A 21,478-nucleotide genomic window follows, 5' to 3' on the forward strand; every position below is an offset into this window, starting at 1 on the left:
GAGCCCTGTGGGGATTGGGCCGAAACCGGATGGTGCATGAATCTGTGCACGGGGCCTCTAGTAGAAAATAAAACTAGTCCTTTATGAGACAAGGAATTGGGAGACCTTTCACTTGGACCCTCAAAATTACTCCATCCTCAGTTGCAAGGATGACAGCAAACTTTCTGTAAAGGGCCAAACAGTAAATAGTTCCAGCTTTGCAGGACACACAGTCTCCGTCACAACTCACAACTACTCAGCTGTGGCCTTGCAGCTCTTTACAAAAACACAGGAGGACCAAGCGTGTGGTTTGCCAACTTCTGAACCTGAAATTGGCTCTTAATAAAGGAGGATGCTAGGAAAGCAGCTGTAATTCTGGGGGTCTGTGATGAAATAAAGTCTCCTCTGAAAAATAAAAATCCCAGATATACATCCTGCACAGGTTTGTTATATAAACTTACATTACATTCATATTTACATTATTGTTCTTAGAAAGCCCAAGCTAGGAAAATAACATCAAAACTGGCTAATAAGCCCTGGCTAGTGTGGCTCAGTTGGTTGGGCTTACTTACATGGATGGGCTTCGATTCCCAGCCAAGGGCACATGACCCTGTTTCGGGTTCAATTCCCAGTAGGGGGCATGCAGGAGACAGCCGATCAATGTTGCACTTTCACATAGATGCTTCTCTCTCTCTCTCCCTCTCCCATCCTTTCTGTCTCAAAATCAAAATCAGGTTTTATTTATCTTTAAAAAAAAAACTGGCCAAAAAGCCCTTTGGAGTGATAGGAAAAGGCTGTGTGAAACCACAGGGAGGTGGAGAAGTAGAATAAGTGATGCTCTTGAAATCCAGGTCACAGAGGATTCTAATGGGGAGAGGCAGAGCCCTAACAAAGATTAGCTCATAAAAAATTATAAAACAAACAGAAGAGGAAGCAATCTACCATGAATGAGAACAACAGACACCATAACCATGAGGACCAGACCCCCAGGAACTTGAGATAATACATGGCTGTTGCATAGCTTGCCTATTTAACTACAAATCAGCTGTGTCGCTATAAGACATAATGCTTTTCCACATTTAGATATGACATTTTATAAGACTTTTTTCAAGTGTTTCCAGTTATTTCTGTTACATATTTCAAACCATAGTTATACTCTGCTTATAACAAAATATAGTAAAAAGTTATTGATCTTATCCAACATATCTTCAATTTTAAGAAACAAAGTACCCTTTGTTTTTATGTTTGTACATTGTAATATTTCAAATAACTTAAGCAATATTAACTCTCCACTTAAAAAATGAAAGCAGTAATTATAAATGTAAAAATCTCTAAAGGGTTACCTGATCGTCTTTATCTGTACTGTTGCCGCTATACTCACCACAGAATGAAACGTAGGCTCTGAAATCAATGGTGACACCCCGCTGGCGACAGAGGTAGGCATAGTGGGCGAGAGCATTGCATAGGCAGGCGCTCCCACACTTGCATGCATCGTGGCGGCACAGCTGGTAGTACAGCCCAGGGCTGATGTAGAAGTGGCAAGGAGCAAAGAGCTCTTGGTGGATGACATCACAGTGTGCTGCGTAGCCAACTAACAGACAAAGAACCCCATTAGCACCTCATTTACCAGTAGGAATCCTTAACCTTCAGTATCAAGTTCCAGAACTAGCCAAGATCCTTGCTTTCCTAGAAATACACTGTATTGCACATTACTTTTAAGAAGAGCCAATATTTTCAGCTTACACTGTTTTGTGTTTTTTGTGGGATTTTTTTTTGGTTCGGTTTTACTTTTGGTAATATTGGTGACAGCACTATATTCAATAATATTTTAGGGGGAAAGTTGTTTTACCTCAATAACATGAGTAACAGAATGGTTGATAGCCTCAATCACCCAATGAATGGCCTGAGAATGATCTTAGGAAATCACCCCAATTCTACTATAAAGAATTGGCGAGTAGTGGGAGGCTTATCTCCAGACATCCATACACTGCATGTTGTGGATGTTATGGCAACTAGCTGGAATACACAATTATCCAGGAAAGTTTGGGAATCATCTCATTCCAATAGAGTCTCTGAAGAGAATGGTAATGTGGCAGATGCACATAAAGTCATTGCACATAATGTCTGTACAAGGCACAATGCACAGCGTCTGATAAGTGAATCTATGAATTCATGAATAAATGAGTAATGAATAGAAATTAGGGATTGAAACATATACTAAAGGCTATGAAATATAACTACCAGGCCTTTCGGGTGGCAGGGGAGGGGGGGAGTCTGTGTAATTAGTTCTTAAAATTTGTTGACTTTTCCCTTGAGAACAACTGACTGATCAGATAAAATTCCTTTTGGGTATAACCAAATTTGACCAAACAATCTAGATCCCACCTTTCTGAAAAAAAAAAAAAAAAAATGTGATTCCTTGATGTAGTGAACCCAGGTTGCATTGATTCCTCACAGCTAAAATTAATCAATCTTTGAATTGTCATTGTCTCTAAGAGAGCAGATGAGCTGTCCAGAGATCAGAATGTTTTTGAACTAATTAAATATACTAAACTTATTTTGTTGAGTATTTTAAATAACGTATTATTGGAAAACACACACACACACACACAATAATTATCCTAGTGTTATATTTTTGCATTGTTATGACTATCTATGTGAAAACAAATGACTTAGACTTTAACAGCATGCTATTGGCATGCATACTCCCCAGCCCAAGGAGCTCCAAAACGAAGCAGTACGTCAATGGGACTTTTGTTGTGTTCCCTAAGGATTTGTAGATTTAAAAATATTCCTACTAACATTAAGTAAAAGGGTGACTCAACATATCCTTGTGAAAAAATATCTTTCAGAATCCACATCAGAGTTATTGACTTTTATCTATTTACTTTCCTTTGGGAATTTTTCTGACTTGACCAATTTGAATTTTTTTTAATTTAAATTCTTTATTGTTTAAAGTATTACATGAGTCTTTCCCCCCCAACCATTGACCTCTCCCCAACCCCTCCCACCCCTTACTCAGCACATGCCCTCACCCCACTACTGTCTGTGTCCATTGGTTATGCTCAGATCTCAAAATGAATAAAGGACTTAAACGTAAGACAGGAAACCATAAAAATCTTATAAGAAACCATAGGCACCAAAATATCAGACATTTGTCCTAGCAATATCTTTACTGATACAGCTCCTAGGACAATGGAAACTAAGGAGAAAATAAACAAATGGGACTACATCAAAATAAAAAGCTGCACAGCAAAAGAAACCATCAACAAAACAACAAGAAAGCCCACTGCATGGAAGAACATATTTGCCAATGTTATCTCCAGTTTGATTTTTTTTTAATAGTTCCTGGCAAAGGTGAAGAGGATAATATCTAAAATACTAGAGGCCCGGTGCATGAAATTCGTGCATGGGGTGTGTGTCCCTCAGCCCAGCCTGCACCCTCTCCAATCTGGGACCCCTTGAGTGATGTCCAACTGCCCTGGTAGGATCGGGCCTAAACGGGCAGTCGGACATCCCTCTCACAATCCAGGACTGCTGGCTCCCAACTGCTCGCCTGCCTGCCTTCCTGATTGCCCCTAACCGCTTCTGCCTGTCAGCCTGATCACCCCATAACCACTCCCCTGCCAGCCTGATTGATGCCTAACTGCTCCCCTGCCAGCCTGTTTGCCCCTAACTGCCCTCCCCTGCAGGCCTGGTCACCCCCAACTGCCCTCCCTTGCAGGCCTGGTCCCTCCCAACTGCCCTCCCCTGCTGGCCATCTTGTGGTGGCCATCTTGTGTCCACATGGGGGCAGTCATCTTTGACCACATGGGGGCAGCCATCTTGTGTGTTGGAGTGATGGTCAATTCGCATATTATTCTTTTATTAGATAGGATAGAGGCCTGGTGCATGGGTGGGGGCCAGCTGATTTGCCCTGAAGGGTGTCCCGGATCAGGGTGGGGGTTCCCTTGGGGTATGGGGTGGCCTGGGCGAGGAGCCTGTGGTAGTTTGCAAGCCAGCCATGCCCCCCAACCAACCCAAGCGGAGGCACTGGTATCTGGGATTTATTTATCTTCTACAATTGAAACTTTGTAGCCTGGAGCAGAGCCAAGCCTTCTGCTCGCTCCGTGGTGGCAGCCATTTCTGTTGGGATTTATTTATCTTCTATAATTGAAACTTTGTAGCCTTAAGTGGAGGCCTAGGCCAGCCAGGGCTGCAGAAGCTTGGCTTCCTCCATCGCCGGGGTCAACCCTAGCCTCCTGCTCTCTCCAGCTCTGTGGCTGCCACCATTTTTGTTGGGATTTATTTATCTTCTATCATTGAAACTTTGTAGCATTGAGTGGAGGCCTGGGCCGGCAAGGGCAGGTGGAAAGCTTGGCTTCCTCCATTGCTGGGGAAACCCAAGCCTCCCTCCTGCTCTTTCTGTGGCCGCAGCCATCTTGGTTGGGTTTATTTGCATATTCGTTCCTGATTGGCGGGTGGGCATGGCTTGTTGGCGTGGCTTATGGGCGTAGCGGAGGTACAGTCAGTTTGCATATTACTCTTTTATTAGATAAGATATATCAGAGGAAACATGAGGTAGAGGGATATAAGTGATAAAAGTATATAACAAAATGGAATGTAATAAAGGAGGTAATTAAAGAAAAGGAAAACTGAATTTATCAATTATACTCCAATGTTTACATGTTATCAAGATAATTAAAAATAAACTTGCTGCAATATCAAGGAGGAAACTGAGAAAGTTAGAAACAAGCTGCATAAAACTAATTGAAGGAGAAGGAGTAGATCTATTAATAGAAAGTTAAGCATAAAATGGGGGAAAGTGTTGTTAAATGAGAGTGAGATGAAAGTATTCAATCTATAGAGACCAAATGACTATAGTCTAGTCCTATTATTGTAGATAGGAAAAATGACCAAAGAGATTAATCGTCTTCTTCAAGTTTAGAAATTGGATAGGTAAAAAGACAGCAATAAAAACAGCATTATTTTATTGTTGTTTTTTTCTAGTACACCAAAACTGTAAGTTAATAACAAGGACCATATGACAATCAACAGAATCCTACCAAACAACCACTACAAAAACCAGAAATCATATTGATTTTACATAGGTACTCAACCAATATTAATAGCGAATTTTTTTAAAACTACACACAAAATAATAAACTAGCCAAAATAACTAAAGAAACAAACTAAAACATTTTAAATTTATTTAAGCATGCACACTTTTTTCACAAAATTATTTTATAAAAATAATAATAATGTGCCTTTTTAGTGAGCAGTGAAATAGCCATTCACATGGTTTGCTGTGGCTTTAGTTAAAAAAATACAGCCAAAAATTCTTGGCGTGTGAGTTACACTGTCATTGCAAATTGCAAACCTGGAGCATGACCATCTCAAATTGTCTCACGCTTGATGGCACAAAGCTTCCTTGGATCACTGGCTTCCTACTTATGAAACCATAATATATTCTGTGAGTAGGAGCTCATAATGTGATAGCAATAAACAAGAGAACCTGCATGAGCTGTCACATTATGAAACTAAAGTCAAACATCCTAAGACTAACAGCATTATTAGAGATTTTCCAGAGGTTTTTCTTAAGCATTTAAATAATCTGAACACACCAAAATGCTAGCTCACATGCCTAAAATAACTAAATGTATGAATTCAAAGTAGTAAATAAAAGAGTCATTTACTGAAGCTCTTTTTAAAAATAATGTACATTGCATAAACAGGAGTATGTAAAGGCATAATATTAAACAAAAATACATAAAGAATGGCATCGATATTATCCAAATGAAGAGAATCAGAATTTAAAATCACTATTTATTCCCCTAAGTTTACAAGTAGAAAGAAGGACTTACTGTTTTGTTGATTAATGTTACAGGGGTCCACCATAGGAACGTGAACAGGTGCAAAACAAGTGGAGGAAACTCGCCAAGCATTTGCATGAAGTTGTGGCGTGCCTTCTATCATGCCTGATGGAGAACTAGAAAGCAAAGATAATATTCACCTTAGTCTCTCCCATTCCTTTAATTTGTTCATAGTCTTTAAATATTGAAAAAGGATGCTATTTCTAATTTACAGAGAAATTTTAGAACGTAAAATGTTCTATTATTTTAAAAAATATACATGGTATTAATTTCCTAATATTAAGACTTTACAACATGTCAAATTGTGGACATTCATGGTTTCATTTAATAATCAAGTTCATGGAAAGAATAAAATAATTAAATAAAGTAAAAATGTCTTTATCCCCCTTCAGAAAGAAAGCAAAGCAGAAGCTCAGATAACTATTAATGTTCACTCAGCTGCTAAGTGTCATAGCCAAGTAGCCAAGATTCAAATCCACTTTGCACTGATTAAATGAAATGTCACACAACCAAAATAATAATCTGTGTGTGGCTTAAAGTGCATGAAAAAACAAAAAGGTAGGTAGCTCACATGATTCCTTTCAGAGTAGAGACAAATGTCCCAAAGAATAAACAGTGTAGCCCTGCCAGTGTTGTTCAGTATCAACCTATGAACCAGGAGGTCATGGTTCGATTACTGGTCAGGGCACTTGCTCAATCCCCAGTAGGGATTGTGTGGGAACATCATTGATGTTTTTATCTCTCTTTCCCTCTCCCTTCTTCTCTGAAATCAATAAAAATATATTTTTAAAAAGAATAAGTAGTCTATAATTCTGGTTCAGTATTTCAATTTCCATAAGGAGGTCTGAAGTGCCTGAAATACTGAGGTTCCATCAATGAAGTTGCATAAACAAACCAAAAACAAATTGAGAAAAAAAAATGGTATAAAAGGCACCTTTCATTCAAACTTGTGAATTTCTTCAATTCCCCTCAGCAAATCAAAATGGAAGAGAAACAGCTACCTTTCTGAAGTCAGGCTTAGAAATCACAACAATGTTTAATAGCCAAACACTAATGCCCCCTCCAGCAGCCATCGGAATTTATTTAACTCATCAGCCAATATTCTGTAAGTGACAATCCCTCTTGGACACTATGCCATCTACTGTCAAAACTAAGTCTTAGAGAGTCAGGTTGGACCATGTCTCCTATAGGAAGCTTTGACTAAGTAAAACTTTACTAACACAAGCCCTAACTGCATTAATTGCTAAAACATGGCTAAATGGTAGAGTGGGCTTTATCTTGGCTCTCTATAGTGTCCTAATAAATTAAGTGCTTTGGTTATTATTAAGATCAGACACCACTAACCATATGGAGCTTCTCACCACAATGACTGAGAAAAGAGAAAAGAAGGAGCTACACAGTCATTCCACAATGCCCAGCCTTGTCCCCACCCTTTCCCCTTTTCCTATTCCTCCAACACCTAATCCAAAATCTCATTTTGTTCAAAGAGAACATTGAAACTCAAAGAAATTGTATGACGTGCACTAGCTCTTCTCATTCTTTCCCTTCCTTCCCTCTTCATTCCTACAAAAGACAATAAAATAGGTCAAGGTGATGGGTGTAGTCAGGGTTCCCAGGAGGAAATGACTCAGAGTGTGGCTCTCTTATCTCATTTAGTTCACGTAAAACAATAAACACAATAAATAATCAGGAGTGTAAATGTAGACCCATTTATTTACTGCATTTTATTTTAGAAAAGAACCTTTGGCCCACTATAACTTACTATAACAAGGCAAGCAAAATAAATTTTTAAGTAATTAATATTTTCCATTCCACTATGTTTGCAGATTCTCATTTACTTTTGTGAAGTAAAGAATTTTAACTGCTTATGCTTGGAAAGCCAAACAATGTTAGAAAGTTATCTCTAACTCTGAAATATTATCCTGCATTGTTATCACGCCTCCGTGTTTATACATGGAGGAGACTGGTGCCTGAGGAGGAGGGAGACAGATCTGCCATCTGTTAAACAATGACTGCTAACCCATTCTGATAAACAAGGAAGAGAAAGAGGCGTAATGTCTCTTCTGCACATCTTAGCCAAGCCACTAAAATGTCACTTGTGAAACAGAAGATATATATAAAGATATCGATATTCTGACCTGCAAATAAATGAAACAAACAAACAAAAAAACTAAAAAGAATTTAATCACACTGGAGACAAGATAGAAAATTTCTTTTGAAATTTAAATTTTTAAAAGCCAGTTCTCCTTGCCCATTCTAATTCTCTTCCTGGTGCTCTATTCGAAGTCCTACCTCTGCGCAGTTCTATGATCTACTGCATATAATAGCCTATGCTAGTTCCTAAGAATACAAGGATCAAGGATGTGATTCTTATCTTCAAAACCCTCAGAGTTTTAAGTGAAAGACAGGCTCATCAATGACAGATTTTCATAGTAACAGAGTCTAAATTAATTTTTTCTGATGTGATATGAACTCGCTTTTTGAAGCAAATAATGTCTGGGTTGGGTTGAATTATAAAATAGGAGGTCATGAGAAAGATTAAGAGGTGGAAAGAACCCTAAGCAGGAGGAATACACATAAGGGTTTTTTAAGTGGTATTTGGAGAACTGCTTCTCCAAAAACATTCCTGCCTACCCAGCCCACACTCACCTACTCAAAATTCCTGCTGTGCTTCTAGCCATGACTACACAACTTAACTCTTTAAAATTACCTCAGTCTTTATGTATGTATTGTTGAATAACACCTGTCCTGGAACTAAATATTTCTTAAAGGTTGTTATCTCCTCCCAATCTGCAACAGGCTCCTTGAGGATGAGAGCCTATCAAACTACTTCACCTGCCCACCATGATTTGCACAAATGCTCAAAGCATTTGCTTTAAATTATACACCGTCTCTTTAGATGTAGGTGAAAGTGCTTTGTCATTACAAGGAGTACAAATGGATTTTATTGCTTTTCTTCTGATTAAGCACCAACTATCACAAAATCCAATTAGCTGAGATGCCCAAGTGTTGCTTTAGAGGTGTCATTCATACTAAATGATATCAATATTTTTAAAGTATAATTTACTATTGTTGGTACCAAATGATATGAAGATTTAAAAAAAACACTGTTAATGTTGATAGGTGGCAGGGAAGAGTATAACAGGTAGTTATCCTGTGGGTTATCCCACAAGCTCTGAGTCACTCTATCTAAATTTAAAGCCCAGCTCCAATCTATCTGAGCTAAATGACTCTGAGCTATTTATTTGCCACCTTTTGGCCTTCGTTAGTTTTATTCTCTATAAAACCAACTGATGCAAATCTGTGGATGGCTATAACATTTAAATATGATGATTCATTTGAAGCTCTTGGAACATTGGTGACTAAGCTATATTAAGCTATATTATAAACATTTTTAATGAAAATAGTTATATCCTCTACATTACTAGTCACTAAATCATGTTAGTTCTACAGAAATCATACTTACAGAAAATCATCCCTTATATTCCCATTAAAAGTGCCACATAGACCTAGTGTTCTTCTTTTCCATGTACTTGTGAGCTGAATATAAATTCTTTCCCCATCTATAGCAAACAGAATCTTTAAGCCAAATGTGGTTTTTAGAAGGATAAATAAGGATGACAGAGTTTGAATTTCAACAATTCCTGCAGGAAAATAACATACATAAGTCAGCCTTGAGATTTATACTCAGTGTTCTGAAATGCTAGCATACAACATCAGGACTCTCCTTCCAAGAGACTGGGACATGGGGAGGCAGGTTCCCAGTTCCCGCCCCTGGGTTCCAGCCCCAATTTTTGCCACCTTGTGTCTGCTTTCTTTTCTCCCATTTCCTTTCTGTCCCTCCTTTCTGGATCCTAAGCTGATATGTTTAATAGATTGTCAGGTACACACGTAGTTTCAGTTGTCAAACATCTCATGGCGGGGTGGACAGTCCTTAGACATTTGAAATCTGATCTCTCTTCCTCAACGTGTGTGTGTGTGTGTGTGTGTGTGTGTGTGTGTGTGTTTCCCAAAACTCCTTATGATCCAATAAGGAAGTAGCACTTTCCCCAAAAATTGCCCATTCCCTTGAGCCTGCCAGCAAAAGGAGGAGCACAGCACTTGAGAAACGGATTTAACTTGTGTTCAAGACTGAACTGATGACTTTTGCCACCAGAAGAGTTGCTCCCATATCTCTCATGGTTTCTGCCATCATCTGATCACCAAACCCAGAAATCTGAGAATCATTCTTTGATCACTTCATCCTTTTTTGTGCTCCTCCAACCAACCCCAATCCAATCCATCACCAAAATCAGACCATGTTTTTCTTAAATATTTTTTAAGCAATCTTCTTTTTTCTATCTCTATTGTTACTGCCTTAGATCAGTTCTTCTTCATTCTTTGCATGCCCCACTTTAATAACATTCTACCTGTTCTCCATGCTAGTTAGGAATGTCTGACATTGTTTTAGTAGTCAACCCCCCCCCCCCCCGCAAAAAAAGATTATATCAATCTCCTCATTAAAACTGGCCATTTATTTTGGGTGAACCACATAAGATTGTCATTTATATTCATAAAAATTGGTAAAATAATGATAATCTCATATTCAATTTTATATCAAGTTCAACTTCTTAGCATGATAATCAGTAGAATGACCATGTAATTTCTACAAACTGGGACATTTCCGGGAGTCTCATCCCCACCTATTTCCCTATTTTCATCTCTGGATAGCCTCCATTTACCCTCTTCAGGCTTCAGCAATGCCACACTAGCCATAGTTCCCCCTAAACATACTGCAGAGTTCCATAGCTCTTTGCTATGCATGGAACACTTTCACCATCTCTTTCATCCCAGCAATCCTCAGTTTTAAATGCTCAATGAGGCATCACCTCCTTCAGAAAATTTTCCTGACCACACCTGCATACCCCACCCCAAGGCTGGCAGAGTTACACTCATTTAGACCACCCCCCCAGTCCCTATGCATATCTTTGAGTTTATCGTATGTTACATAAGTGGTTGTTTGCTTGTGTAGCTCCCCTTCCAAACTCCACTTAACACTAGGTAAACACTAGGTCCCATAAACATGGTGGTCTTTACTGTGTCTGATTGAGGATCTGACAACACATAGACACTCAAATTTTAGGATAGGCAGCCAATGGGAGAAGTCTCCATTTAGGTTGTTTTGTTGTTTTATTGGAAGGAAAGCACTTTGTTAGCATTGCTTCTTACCATTCAGATTGAAGCCTTGGTTAGGACTGGTGAGGATTTGTCCTCCCCGACTAAGGGTCACTTGTTTATCAAAATCATCATCCAGAATTAGAGTTATAGACTGAAGGCAGACCAAGGCAAGATTCTGCATAAAAATCAAATAACCAATTAAAGAGATGGGAGAGATAAAGAGACATGGAAAGAGACAGGGACAATAGAAGAAAAATATGGGAGAAAGTTAGGGAGTGAAAGAAGAGGAGAGAAAAAAAAAGAATGCACATAGATAAGAATTTCTGGTATGTCGAAGGCTTGAATAATATTATATATTAATATTATATTACTTATATAATAAAGTAATTACTATATAATCCATTTTATATAGTCCCATTACTAATAAAATACGTCTTTGTATAGTATATTAAATATATCACATATATACATATATTTTATATGAACATTAAATAATGGTTTCAATTTAGTGCCAATAATTATGTTTTTCATAGCTATAGTTAAAGTACCTCTCTATATTCATTCAAGTGGCTTATTAGACATAAAAATCAATAAAGAAAAAATAGAAAATTATGATTCTATGTAAAAAGCTTATTCAAACTCTGACATATTGCAAAGGAAAAAATCAAATGGGGAGAAAAAAGCAAATAAAGTGGTTGAAAATTTTCACTGGAAATAACCATTTTATATTATAACAAAACTAGAAAATTAATGATTTCTGCAAAATTTTGACTACCTGAGTTAGAGAGAGGGAAGATCCAGGTGTCTTTTATTTACAAATTATTAATGTGGGTTGTTTTTTTTAAGAAAAGACTTAAAATAAATGTTTCTGTATGTGAAGAAATTTGTTATATTTATTTAGAATGATATAAAATTTGACCAATCCTATAAAAATAATTTCTTTAATATAGTAGTTTTGAAGTAACCAGAAACTTAGCTCCTCTGTGTCATTATGAATGAAATGCTCAAAAAACTGTACATACAAATATCATTTTTAAAAGAAAGAAAATGCAGTAAAATATATAATATTTAATCTAAGACATATTTGTTCTCATATTTTAATATCTCTGAAATCAGGACACATCAGATGATAAATAGTATACCAGATTATCAACTTTTTTCTTTCTTTGTGGTACATAGAATGATGCATCTTAGCAATCAATGGTGTTTTATTTTTGAAGAAAATAACTATGCCTACTCATGTTACTATTCTTAACCTGGATATAAAATTTGAGTAAAAAAAATGAACATTTCTCTGGTCATTTTGAGATATTCTTACCTGCTCACAGTGAGCTTTCTGTAAGGTAATTGTGAATTTCTCCTTTCCAGTTGCTTTCACAAGGATATATTGACACATTCCAATAAAAGAATAATGTCGACCATCAAAAGTTGTAAAATGAGAATCACCTACAACAGAACATTGAACTACAAAAAAAAAAAAAGAGAGAGAGAGAGAGAAAAGAAAGAAAGGAAGGAATAGAAAGAGAAGGAGAACGAGGAAAAGAAATTATTTATTCTCAAAAAAAAGCAGGTCAAATTAGGGTAAATAATCATTCATCAAAAAGAATAGCTAAATGTTTAAAATTAGTTTGACAAATTTACTAAATTATGTAATTTAATTTAAAGTTTATTAAATGATAACTACTTCACATATGTTTTGAATTTTGTAATATTTTTACTATTTTAATAAGTTTTTACCAAAATTGCCTGCTCAAAGCTATCATTTATTTAATTTTCTATTTATCCTCTGCCTAACTGGATTTATAGATGATTACATCTCTCACTATATATGAGATGACATCATTAAAATCAGTGCTATCTTGCTCCTTAATTTCAAAAAAACTAAGGCATTTTTTAAAAAAAAAAACATGTTAAAAGATTACCTGGACAGTCGTGCTCAGTGCAGTTCCAAACGCCACCAACACATACACTAAATAAAATGATAAAATATTAATCTACTCGTATAGAGAAACTGTATTGTTTACATCAATGTATTGATTAATGTACCAAAATATATAATGTTTATAGGCTCAGAATAATCTGACTTGAAAAACCTCTCCACACAAGTTCAATTAACTGCTAAATTTGTGCTGGCCAGCATCTAAATTATTATTATACTAGTGGCCCGGTGCACAAAATTTGTGCACATTAAAAGGGAATTAATTAGAGGAAATATTTTAATATTGCTACTTGCCCTTTCTCTATAATAGAAGTGTCAGAGAAGAAAGAAAATTAGTAAAATGTATATAAAAATCTTCCTCCTGTCAGAGCCTGGGCATGCCGTGGGACCCAGAGTCAAGTCCCTGCCCACCCGCATGCACCTCGAAATCACGCAAGACCCAGACCTGGCCGGCCCCACCCCCATCAAGCCCCACCGGGTGCAGGGCACAGCTTCAGGGCCCCCATTAAGCCCCATTGGGTGGGGGGGGGGCACAGCCTCAGGTACCCCGGTGCACCCTCAGGTCCCCTGGCCTGGCGCCAGAACACGGGGTGTGGCCTGAGGTCGCCCTTCAAGCCCCGCTGGGCCGGGGGCGCGGCCAGAGGTCCCCCAGCCCAACACCAGGGTGGGGGGCGTGGCCTGAGGTCCCCCATTAAGCCCCACTGGGCGTGGGGGCGCATCCTCAGGTCTCCTGCCCCAGCCCAGCGCCACACAGCCTCAGGTCCCTGCTGATTGCTTGTAATGGCTCATTACGGGAACCCCACCTCCGCTGTGGGCATCTTGTGATGGTGTGATGGAGTGAGGGTCAATTTGTATATTACCTCTTTACTATGTAGGATTGTGTGTCATACTTAAAAGTCACTAAAGATGATACAAAGTGAATACTAATCAAACAGAGAACCTCTGCTTTGGTCCTTCTCTCATTGCTTAGACTAAAAAAGCTCACACACAAAAAGTATTTGCCTTTAGAGAAATACACATAAAGAATTCAGATGCATAAATTATCTCATGTACTACAAATTAAGAGAATTGGTTCTGAAGATCATCAGACATTAAAGAGAGAAAAGATATATTTCTATATAAGATAAATTTACCTCCTACCATCAAGAAGATATTAGTTTGGGAGGACAGAGCCGTCTCTGAAAGGCAGAAACTCAAATCGGTATTTAAGAATAGAGTTATCCAATTGCATTTCTGTGTATTCACTTACACCAAAGGGGAAGGAGCCTGATGATATTTAGATCTCTGTTTCTTTTTAGGACTGCACTGGAGGGAGCAATCCTTGCCTATAATAGTCTTAGCTAATTTAATAAGAAATTCTAAATGTCTCTAATCATGGCCAAAAACTGGCAATATGGAGTCACTTTTTAAAGTACTCAATAGAGTCTGGCCAGCATGCCTCAGTGGTTGAGCATCAACCTATGAACCAGGAGGTCAAGGTTCAATTCTAGATCAGGGCACCTGCACAGGTTGCAGGCTCGATCCCCAGTGTGGAGTGTGTAGGAGGCAGCCAATCAATGATTCTCTCTCATCATTAATGTTTCTCTCTCCCTCTCTCCCCCTCCTTTCCTCTTTGAAATCAATAAAAAAACATATTTTTTTTAAAAAGTACTCAATAGAGAAGGTCAGGAGAACTATCAATTCTAAGAGTAAAAGTATGTGCAAATTAGTGATCAAAAATAATAAGAAAATACAACATAGGTAAAGATTTTATGAAACTGCCAAGGGAAGTGAGAAGAATTGCATTATAAAAGAATGTGCAAATGTTCCCCCACCCCTGTACCAACTTTAAATAAAATACATCTTGGAAATTTTGGAAGAAAATCAGTAATAAGTATATTCTTTTAACCATATGTTATACTAGTATAAAGTTGTCACCCAGCCAGGTCCCCAGAAATAATTGGCTGTGCATTGATCACATACCATTCAGTGCATTCTTGTTCAATTTTGGAACCAACTGAATAAGCTAATCCATGAAAACTACATGGGCAACTTTCTAAGGAGATGCAAGTCCCATTTTCCATGATGAGGCCTATTGAAGAAAAATATATATCAAATTCTCAAAAGAAATAATAAATATTTATTCTTTGAATATAATAATTTAACCAACTTTTATTAAATAGTTGCTTACACTACATAATAAAATAGAAATTTATTTACTTCCAAGGAGGTTTCCAACATCCTTGCTCTATCTCAATCAGTAGCTACCTTACAAATCTCTACTTCAGTGATTTTCAACTTTCTTATCCTATGACTTACCATAAAAAACTCAAGGTTCACCATACAGAATAAAGGCAACTAAGGAAGTTTATTTTTGGTTGAATCTCTGTTCATTTGCCAATGAGATACTTACACCATCATCACATGTATAATAAATAGCCAGACAGTGCTATTCAAAGGGCAAGTACAGTGGAAATGCATTTGTTACTTCTTTCTAATGAGCAAAGATGGTTGAGCCAGAATGTAAATGAACTGTGCTACTAAGCACACTTTCGTTCGCTGACCTTTCGTCTGAGTAAGACTTTCTTCTAGATGAAGGAAGCATTGACATATATTTCATGCATTAATTTATATTCTGGTGCAAACTCCTTATCTCATCAGTGAATGGTAAGAAACAGTTGATGCCTGGCACTGATCCAAAGTGCTACCCTGAGTAGCACTAACAGAACAATGTATTGAGGTCAACAGATCTGGTTCCAAGTAGTCCTCACTCATACTAACTGTGTGACAATGCTAAAATCATGTAACATATCTGGGATTCTATTTTTTATCTGTAAAAATAAAAGAATTTGAGTGAATTCTCAGTGTTCTTTAAAAAGGTCTACTGGTATAGGAGTCATTCCTAAATTTAAACCCCACCTGTATCACTTGCTATGTTACTTCTAATTTCAAATGTTAAAGCTGCATCACAACTAAAATCTTGTACTGCCAATTTGTTTTTCTAAAATTGCTTTCATAAATTATTAAATATATATTAAATATTCAAGAGAACAAAAGAATTGTCATGGTTACGCCAGGACTCTAGACTCCAAATTTCCTGGGAAATTTACAAAGCAATAAGCCTTTTTATTAAAGAAAAGCAGACTTTTCTCCTATCACTTCAAGGACCAAATCCTACAAGGGCTGAACATTGCAACAGCCCTGATGTCCTGGGAGAGAATGCTGCAACTCAATTCTCAGCTCACAGGATGCTATTTTCCATGAGTGGAGACATGATTTCTTTCATGAAACACTTACCATCTGGACAGTAACATCCATCAAGACAGTGGAGATTGCTCCCAAGACATTGTTTCTCAAATGTGCAGGTGGTTGGGCAACAACTGATACAATCCCGGTGGACAAAGCTATCATCACATTTATCAGCTGAAATGGGCAAATGGGAACGCTGTAAGTCGACTTTATTCACCTCAAGAAGATTAGTATTTCAAAAAGTTTGCAAGTTTACCAATGTTTCTGCACCAATAACAAATCCTTGCCATTCATCAGTTTTGAGTACTCAGGGAAGTTTTGAATACTAGAATAAGCCTAACATTAACAAAGGTACACAGGGCTTAGGAAAATAAGAAACCATACTGCATGCTGGGAAGTCATCTCTCCAGTCTTGAATGGGGTAGCCAGCGTGGGAACAGGCTCTAGCATACTCGGTGGCTGCTCGACAATAGGTATCATCATCATCAGTTCTGGAAAGTGAAAAGACAGAGCCAGAGTCACACCCAGTATAGTGGCAGAATCCGCATCTTTGAACTCCTGATCTCTAGAAATGTTTAGTGTCTGGTGAATATTCCAACACTAACTGATGTCAGCATGTACATAATATAGCATGTATAATAATGCAGAAAACAAATAAACATGGGATTCCAGCTAAAAGGGCCTAGGTAAATTGTCTTCATCAGTCTTAAATATTTGACCACTTTTCTTTTGATTCAAGGGTGTCCCTATACTAAAAAAGATTTCTATTTTAATTCTGACATTACTCCCAGTATCCTTGTATGTATTTTTTGGCTCCCATACAAAGCATCACAGACCTTGTAGAATTTAATAAATCCCATTAGAACAGATAAAATTCCATCACAACAAAAGCTCCTAATAAGAAAATTATTTCAAAGATACCATGATCTTGGTAGTCTACATGAAGGAATAAAACCAATACTAAATAACCTGCAGCAGTCTTGAAATATTGAATAAAAAGCATTTAACTAAGATTTTAAATTTTTTTCATTCTTTCAAGTTTAAATTCCTAAAGCTAGTTACTTTTATAATATTGCCAAGAGCAAATAGTCTCTAATTATTTTCTTATAATCACTCTATTAGCTCCCCCAAACAAATAGAAGAGGTCAGCCAATTCCCAAAGCAGATCCACAAGGTACCTATAAAGTGAGCGGGGTTTCTAGTAAGGTTAGTGGCCTTGTTTTTCAACCCAATTCCAACTCAAAATTGAATAGCTAACTATCTTACAAGATAATGACCTTAAGAATGTTGTACTTTGTGAACCTTAGCCTTTTCAGTATCTTTATTGTAGAAGTCACCGGTCTCAAATTGCGCTTATCCTGAGCTACTGTAATTGGAGTCATGCAGCTTATCTGGTCCAATTAACTGAGCTTTAAAAGGAAAAAGGACTGAGCATAAACTCCAGAAACTGAGAAAATATTCTAAACCTCCAAACAAGAATTTTCTTTGAAAGACAGGGTAAAATAAAATGATTCGATTGCTAGAAAGACATGAAGTGTATGATTTCCCTTACAATATGTGCATGGTTTCCTACAATTAATAGAGGCTTTGAAAGTTAACTCTATGTTGGTTTTCCAACCCAATGCAACTATTATTAAAATAGCTACCATTTATTGTGTCTGCATTACTCTAGGATCCATGCTAGGCATGTTACACATGGTACCACACGAAAACTCACAACAATCAGGCAGGAAAGAAATTATTATCTCAATTTACTGAGGAAAAATGAGGGTTTTTGTTCTATTTTTGGATGTAAACTTTAGTAGGAAAATGAGCATTAAGGAGTAGTTGTCTTTAAATCAATTGACTTTGTTGTGGCTGGTAAGTTTATCATTCTTAGAAGTAGCAACAGGGCTTCCGTTCAAGGACTGGGATTGTATCATTCTTCAAATTTCAACTGAGATGTTATCTCCTCTGTGGAGCACTCCCTGGTAAAGTCAGCGATCTCTCCTCCACATTGCAGTGCTTGCCTTCAGAGCTTGTGTCATTTCTGGAGGCCTGTTTCTCTGCCCCCAGAATCTGAGTTCCTAGGACAGGGTCTCTGTCTAAATTGTCTAAATTGTTTCTGTTTCTCTAAGGTGTGGCACAATGCTCAGCTCAGACCAGATGCTCAGAAAATATGTGTTGGATCAAATTGATATGCTATTATATTAATTCAGGCAGGAAATTAATGTGAATTCAGCAGATTGACAATACCATTCTCATGCTACAGGGTCCGGGTGATGCAGTCCTCTGCTACATAGGAAATGAGGAGAATCTCCTTTAGGGGAGAGAGAATGTAGGTGGGTCTGGTCCTAGGTGGCATAAGGAGAGGATGAAAGGCTAACTGGGCTTTCGTTCCATCCATGACCCCTGACTTGATTTATAATGCCCTTCTATTGGTAGTCTATGTCTGCTGTGCCCCCAAACCTGGCCTCTCCACCTCAAGCATATCAGACTATTTCAACCAGTAAAAGATGCTTCTATATCCTTCTATTTTTATTTACCCTGGAGAAAGCAATTTGGTTTCAAAATCCAAAGCCTAAGTCTACCAAAATATCATGTTAATGTCTCAATGATGACATTTCAGACAAAGTGAGTGCCGCAGAGACTCTTTTTGGTCCCCAGTTCCCTTCCTTCTCCTCAGTATTTTTGCTGGGCATATGGGTGCCCAGCCAAAGAGAGCTTTTCTCAGCAGCCCTTGCTTTGAGGTGTGGTCATATTTCTAAGCAGAGTAGTTATAAATAAGGCAGTTTTATACTACCTCACCTTCCCTCTTTTTTCTTACCTTTAATTAACTTAAACCTCTTAACAAGCCATCCAAAATGCCATTTAAGTAATTATACTCAACCAAAAATTAGACTGGTCTTTTAGAACTAAGTTCCTATATACCGTTTACATTTATTATTTTTTAAATGGAGATTTATTAAAATTTGTTGAGATATTCTTGAAGTCTTACTGAGTTTGTTCCCTAGAAACCACCCAGTCTAGGTGTCCTTAACCTGGGAGAGAATGCGGGAGTCTATGACCTTGGTTGGGAAAAATACTACATGTGTATTTTCACTAATCTCCAAATGAAATTTAGCATTTCCTTCAATTATACATTTAGGGAACATATCATAATGTTCTTAGTAGTATCTCTGACTTTTTCACCAATATATCTCATATGTCATTTTTTCATGTTTTAATTTCTCATTATAATTGTTGCAGCTATCTCAAAATATTATTTATACTCATCACCAGATCAAAGTACAGTAGTTATTAGACCTGAAATACATGTAGAAAAGTCCTAGTATAAAAAAAAATCATCTCGCTTACTATATTGATAACTCTATTTCAATATAGTTTCCATTGTAAACTTACGTTGTGCATTTAAACATTATTTTGAAAAAGTCTACGGACATCTCTTGATTCCCAAAATGGGTCAGTGGCATAAAAAATACTTAAGAATTGCAGTATTCTGTTCATGCTGCTTATATAGAACAGACTGTACCTGTTATCCAGTGATCTTTTAAAAGCTGTTAGTATAGTTTATGCTTTATATTTTCCATTATATTCTGTGAATCGGTGAGATGGCTAAGTTATAAAAGTGGTTTTTGCTCTTCTTTTAGGATAAAGAAGATTTTATTGCAAATACTAATCATTTCACTTACTTGCAAAGATCATTAACACAGCTGGCAATATATAAATATGGGTCAATATATTCATGGCAGCTCAGAAAAGGGAACTGCAACAGTATCTGACACTTGAAGAAGATCGCCTGTGCAGAAAAAGGTGGAGGTCACCAGAACATATTTAATGATATGCATGTACTCTCATCTTTTTCCTACTGATCTAATTGCAAGATTCTGTTCTTACTAGGAAACAGAAGGTCATTTCTGCTTGTAAATTTTAACCAATATTTTATAATTACATGTTGTTGTAATGAGTGCTACTTTTACAAAACATCACATTATTTCTGAAATAATTATAAAGTTATTCCTATTGCAGTTACATTTCCTAAATTTAATAGTGTTTAAAATGCTTAATATTAAATATACAAATACAATATATGGTTGTTATATCCAACATGCCCATAGTTTTCACACCAAATTTACCTCGAAAGCTGGCATTCCGCTGGAACATGGATTTGGAAAATCTGAGGGTGTGGGTACGCATTTGATGTCATCTGGAGTTTGCACCAACCAACTATTTGCAAACATAGCAATGTCTTCTGTATAGTCCTCTGTTTCACGCAAACACACACACAAAAAGGTGTAATAGGATCACTTTCCACAAGCACACAGTTCATCAACATGAACTCCTGGTCAAAAAGTTAAATTCAATAACTTGATAATTATCAGTGGTATGAGACTATACAGGGGTTGGGAAAAGTAGGCTTACAGTTGTCCTGATGGAAAATAATACAATAATTAATAAATGATAATACAAGAATAAACTCTGTGTTTAGCATATTCACAACTGTAAACCTCCTTTTGCCCACCCTGTAACATCCCTTTAGCATAATAAAAATAAATGGAAAACAAAGTGTTAGTACCAAATAAAAATTAATATCATTGGAGAGGAAAAACTTCACTGAGAGTGACACAACATGCACTTTAGTAAAGTACTAATTAGCCTCTACGTTGTGCTAACCCTAACCCTAACCCAAATAACAATAAAAAAGTTGTGTTGAGCCCTTGAAATTTCAGAGGACATACATACAGTAAAAGACTGAAAAAGACACCTGGTGAACAGAAGACTAAGGAGTGAACTAATTTCAATGGAATGTGATAAGAAGTGTTTCTAAACATGTTCAGGACAAATTGTTAAGAATCCTGACATTGTCTCAGTATTTCAGAGGCAAGATTCCGGAGCTAATGTGTACACAGCAACAGACAGTGGGCGATGAGCACTCTGGCCTCTCTGCTCCAGATCAAGTTTAAATCGCCTCAGCACCTGTCCTGAGAACAAGTTTGACAATTGATGAAAATTAATCCTGCCCCACATTCAGACGAACAAGATGACATCTCAAAGTTCCATCTAAGACAATTACCCTTAGGTTTGAGCTTTAGGTTCTCTGCCATGTAAATTTACACAGCCACACGTCTACCTTTGAAGAATAGCTACCACATCAGTAGAATAAAAAATCTCAAGCCAAATGTTTGACAACTCTCTCTCTCTCTCTCTCTCTCTCTCTCTCTCTCTCTCTCTCTCCTCTCCCTTCAAGATAGGAAGATGATGTCCATGTGCTACTACCAGTTTTTGGGAAGATTGTGGGAGTTCACCTATAAAAATGTTTTTCTTTCTGACTGTAAAATCCCAA

The 21,478-nt window shown here is 37.3% G+C and overlaps 1 protein-coding gene across 1 annotated transcript in view; it reads right to left on the reverse strand.

Annotated features, from left to right (window-relative positions):
* Positions 1-21,478, reverse strand: part of OTOGL (otogelin like) — a gene marked incomplete at both ends in the record, with an annotated part of 145,047 nt that overhangs the window by 99,303 nt on the left and 24,266 nt on the right. The window contains 11 exons of the mRNA XM_080659575.1: positions 1,361-1,570; positions 5,823-5,947; positions 9,298-9,475; positions 11,040-11,163; positions 12,307-12,452; positions 12,911-12,957; positions 14,890-14,998; positions 16,204-16,329; positions 16,540-16,646; positions 19,827-19,933; positions 20,271-20,398. Coding sequence (XP_080515701.1) covers positions 1,361-1,570; positions 5,823-5,947; positions 9,298-9,475; positions 11,040-11,163; positions 12,307-12,452; positions 12,911-12,957; positions 14,890-14,998; positions 16,204-16,329; positions 16,540-16,646; positions 19,827-19,933; positions 20,271-20,398 — 1,407 coding nt within the window. The remainder of the gene's footprint in view (positions 1-1,360; positions 1,571-5,822; positions 5,948-9,297; positions 9,476-11,039; positions 11,164-12,306; positions 12,453-12,910; positions 12,958-14,889; positions 14,999-16,203; positions 16,330-16,539; positions 16,647-19,826; positions 19,934-20,270; positions 20,399-21,478) is intronic.

This window comes from Plecotus auritus, assembly GCF_963455305.1.
Source record: "Plecotus auritus genome assembly, chromosome: 3".
NCBI lineage: Eukaryota > Metazoa > Chordata > Mammalia > Chiroptera > Vespertilionidae > Plecotus > Plecotus auritus.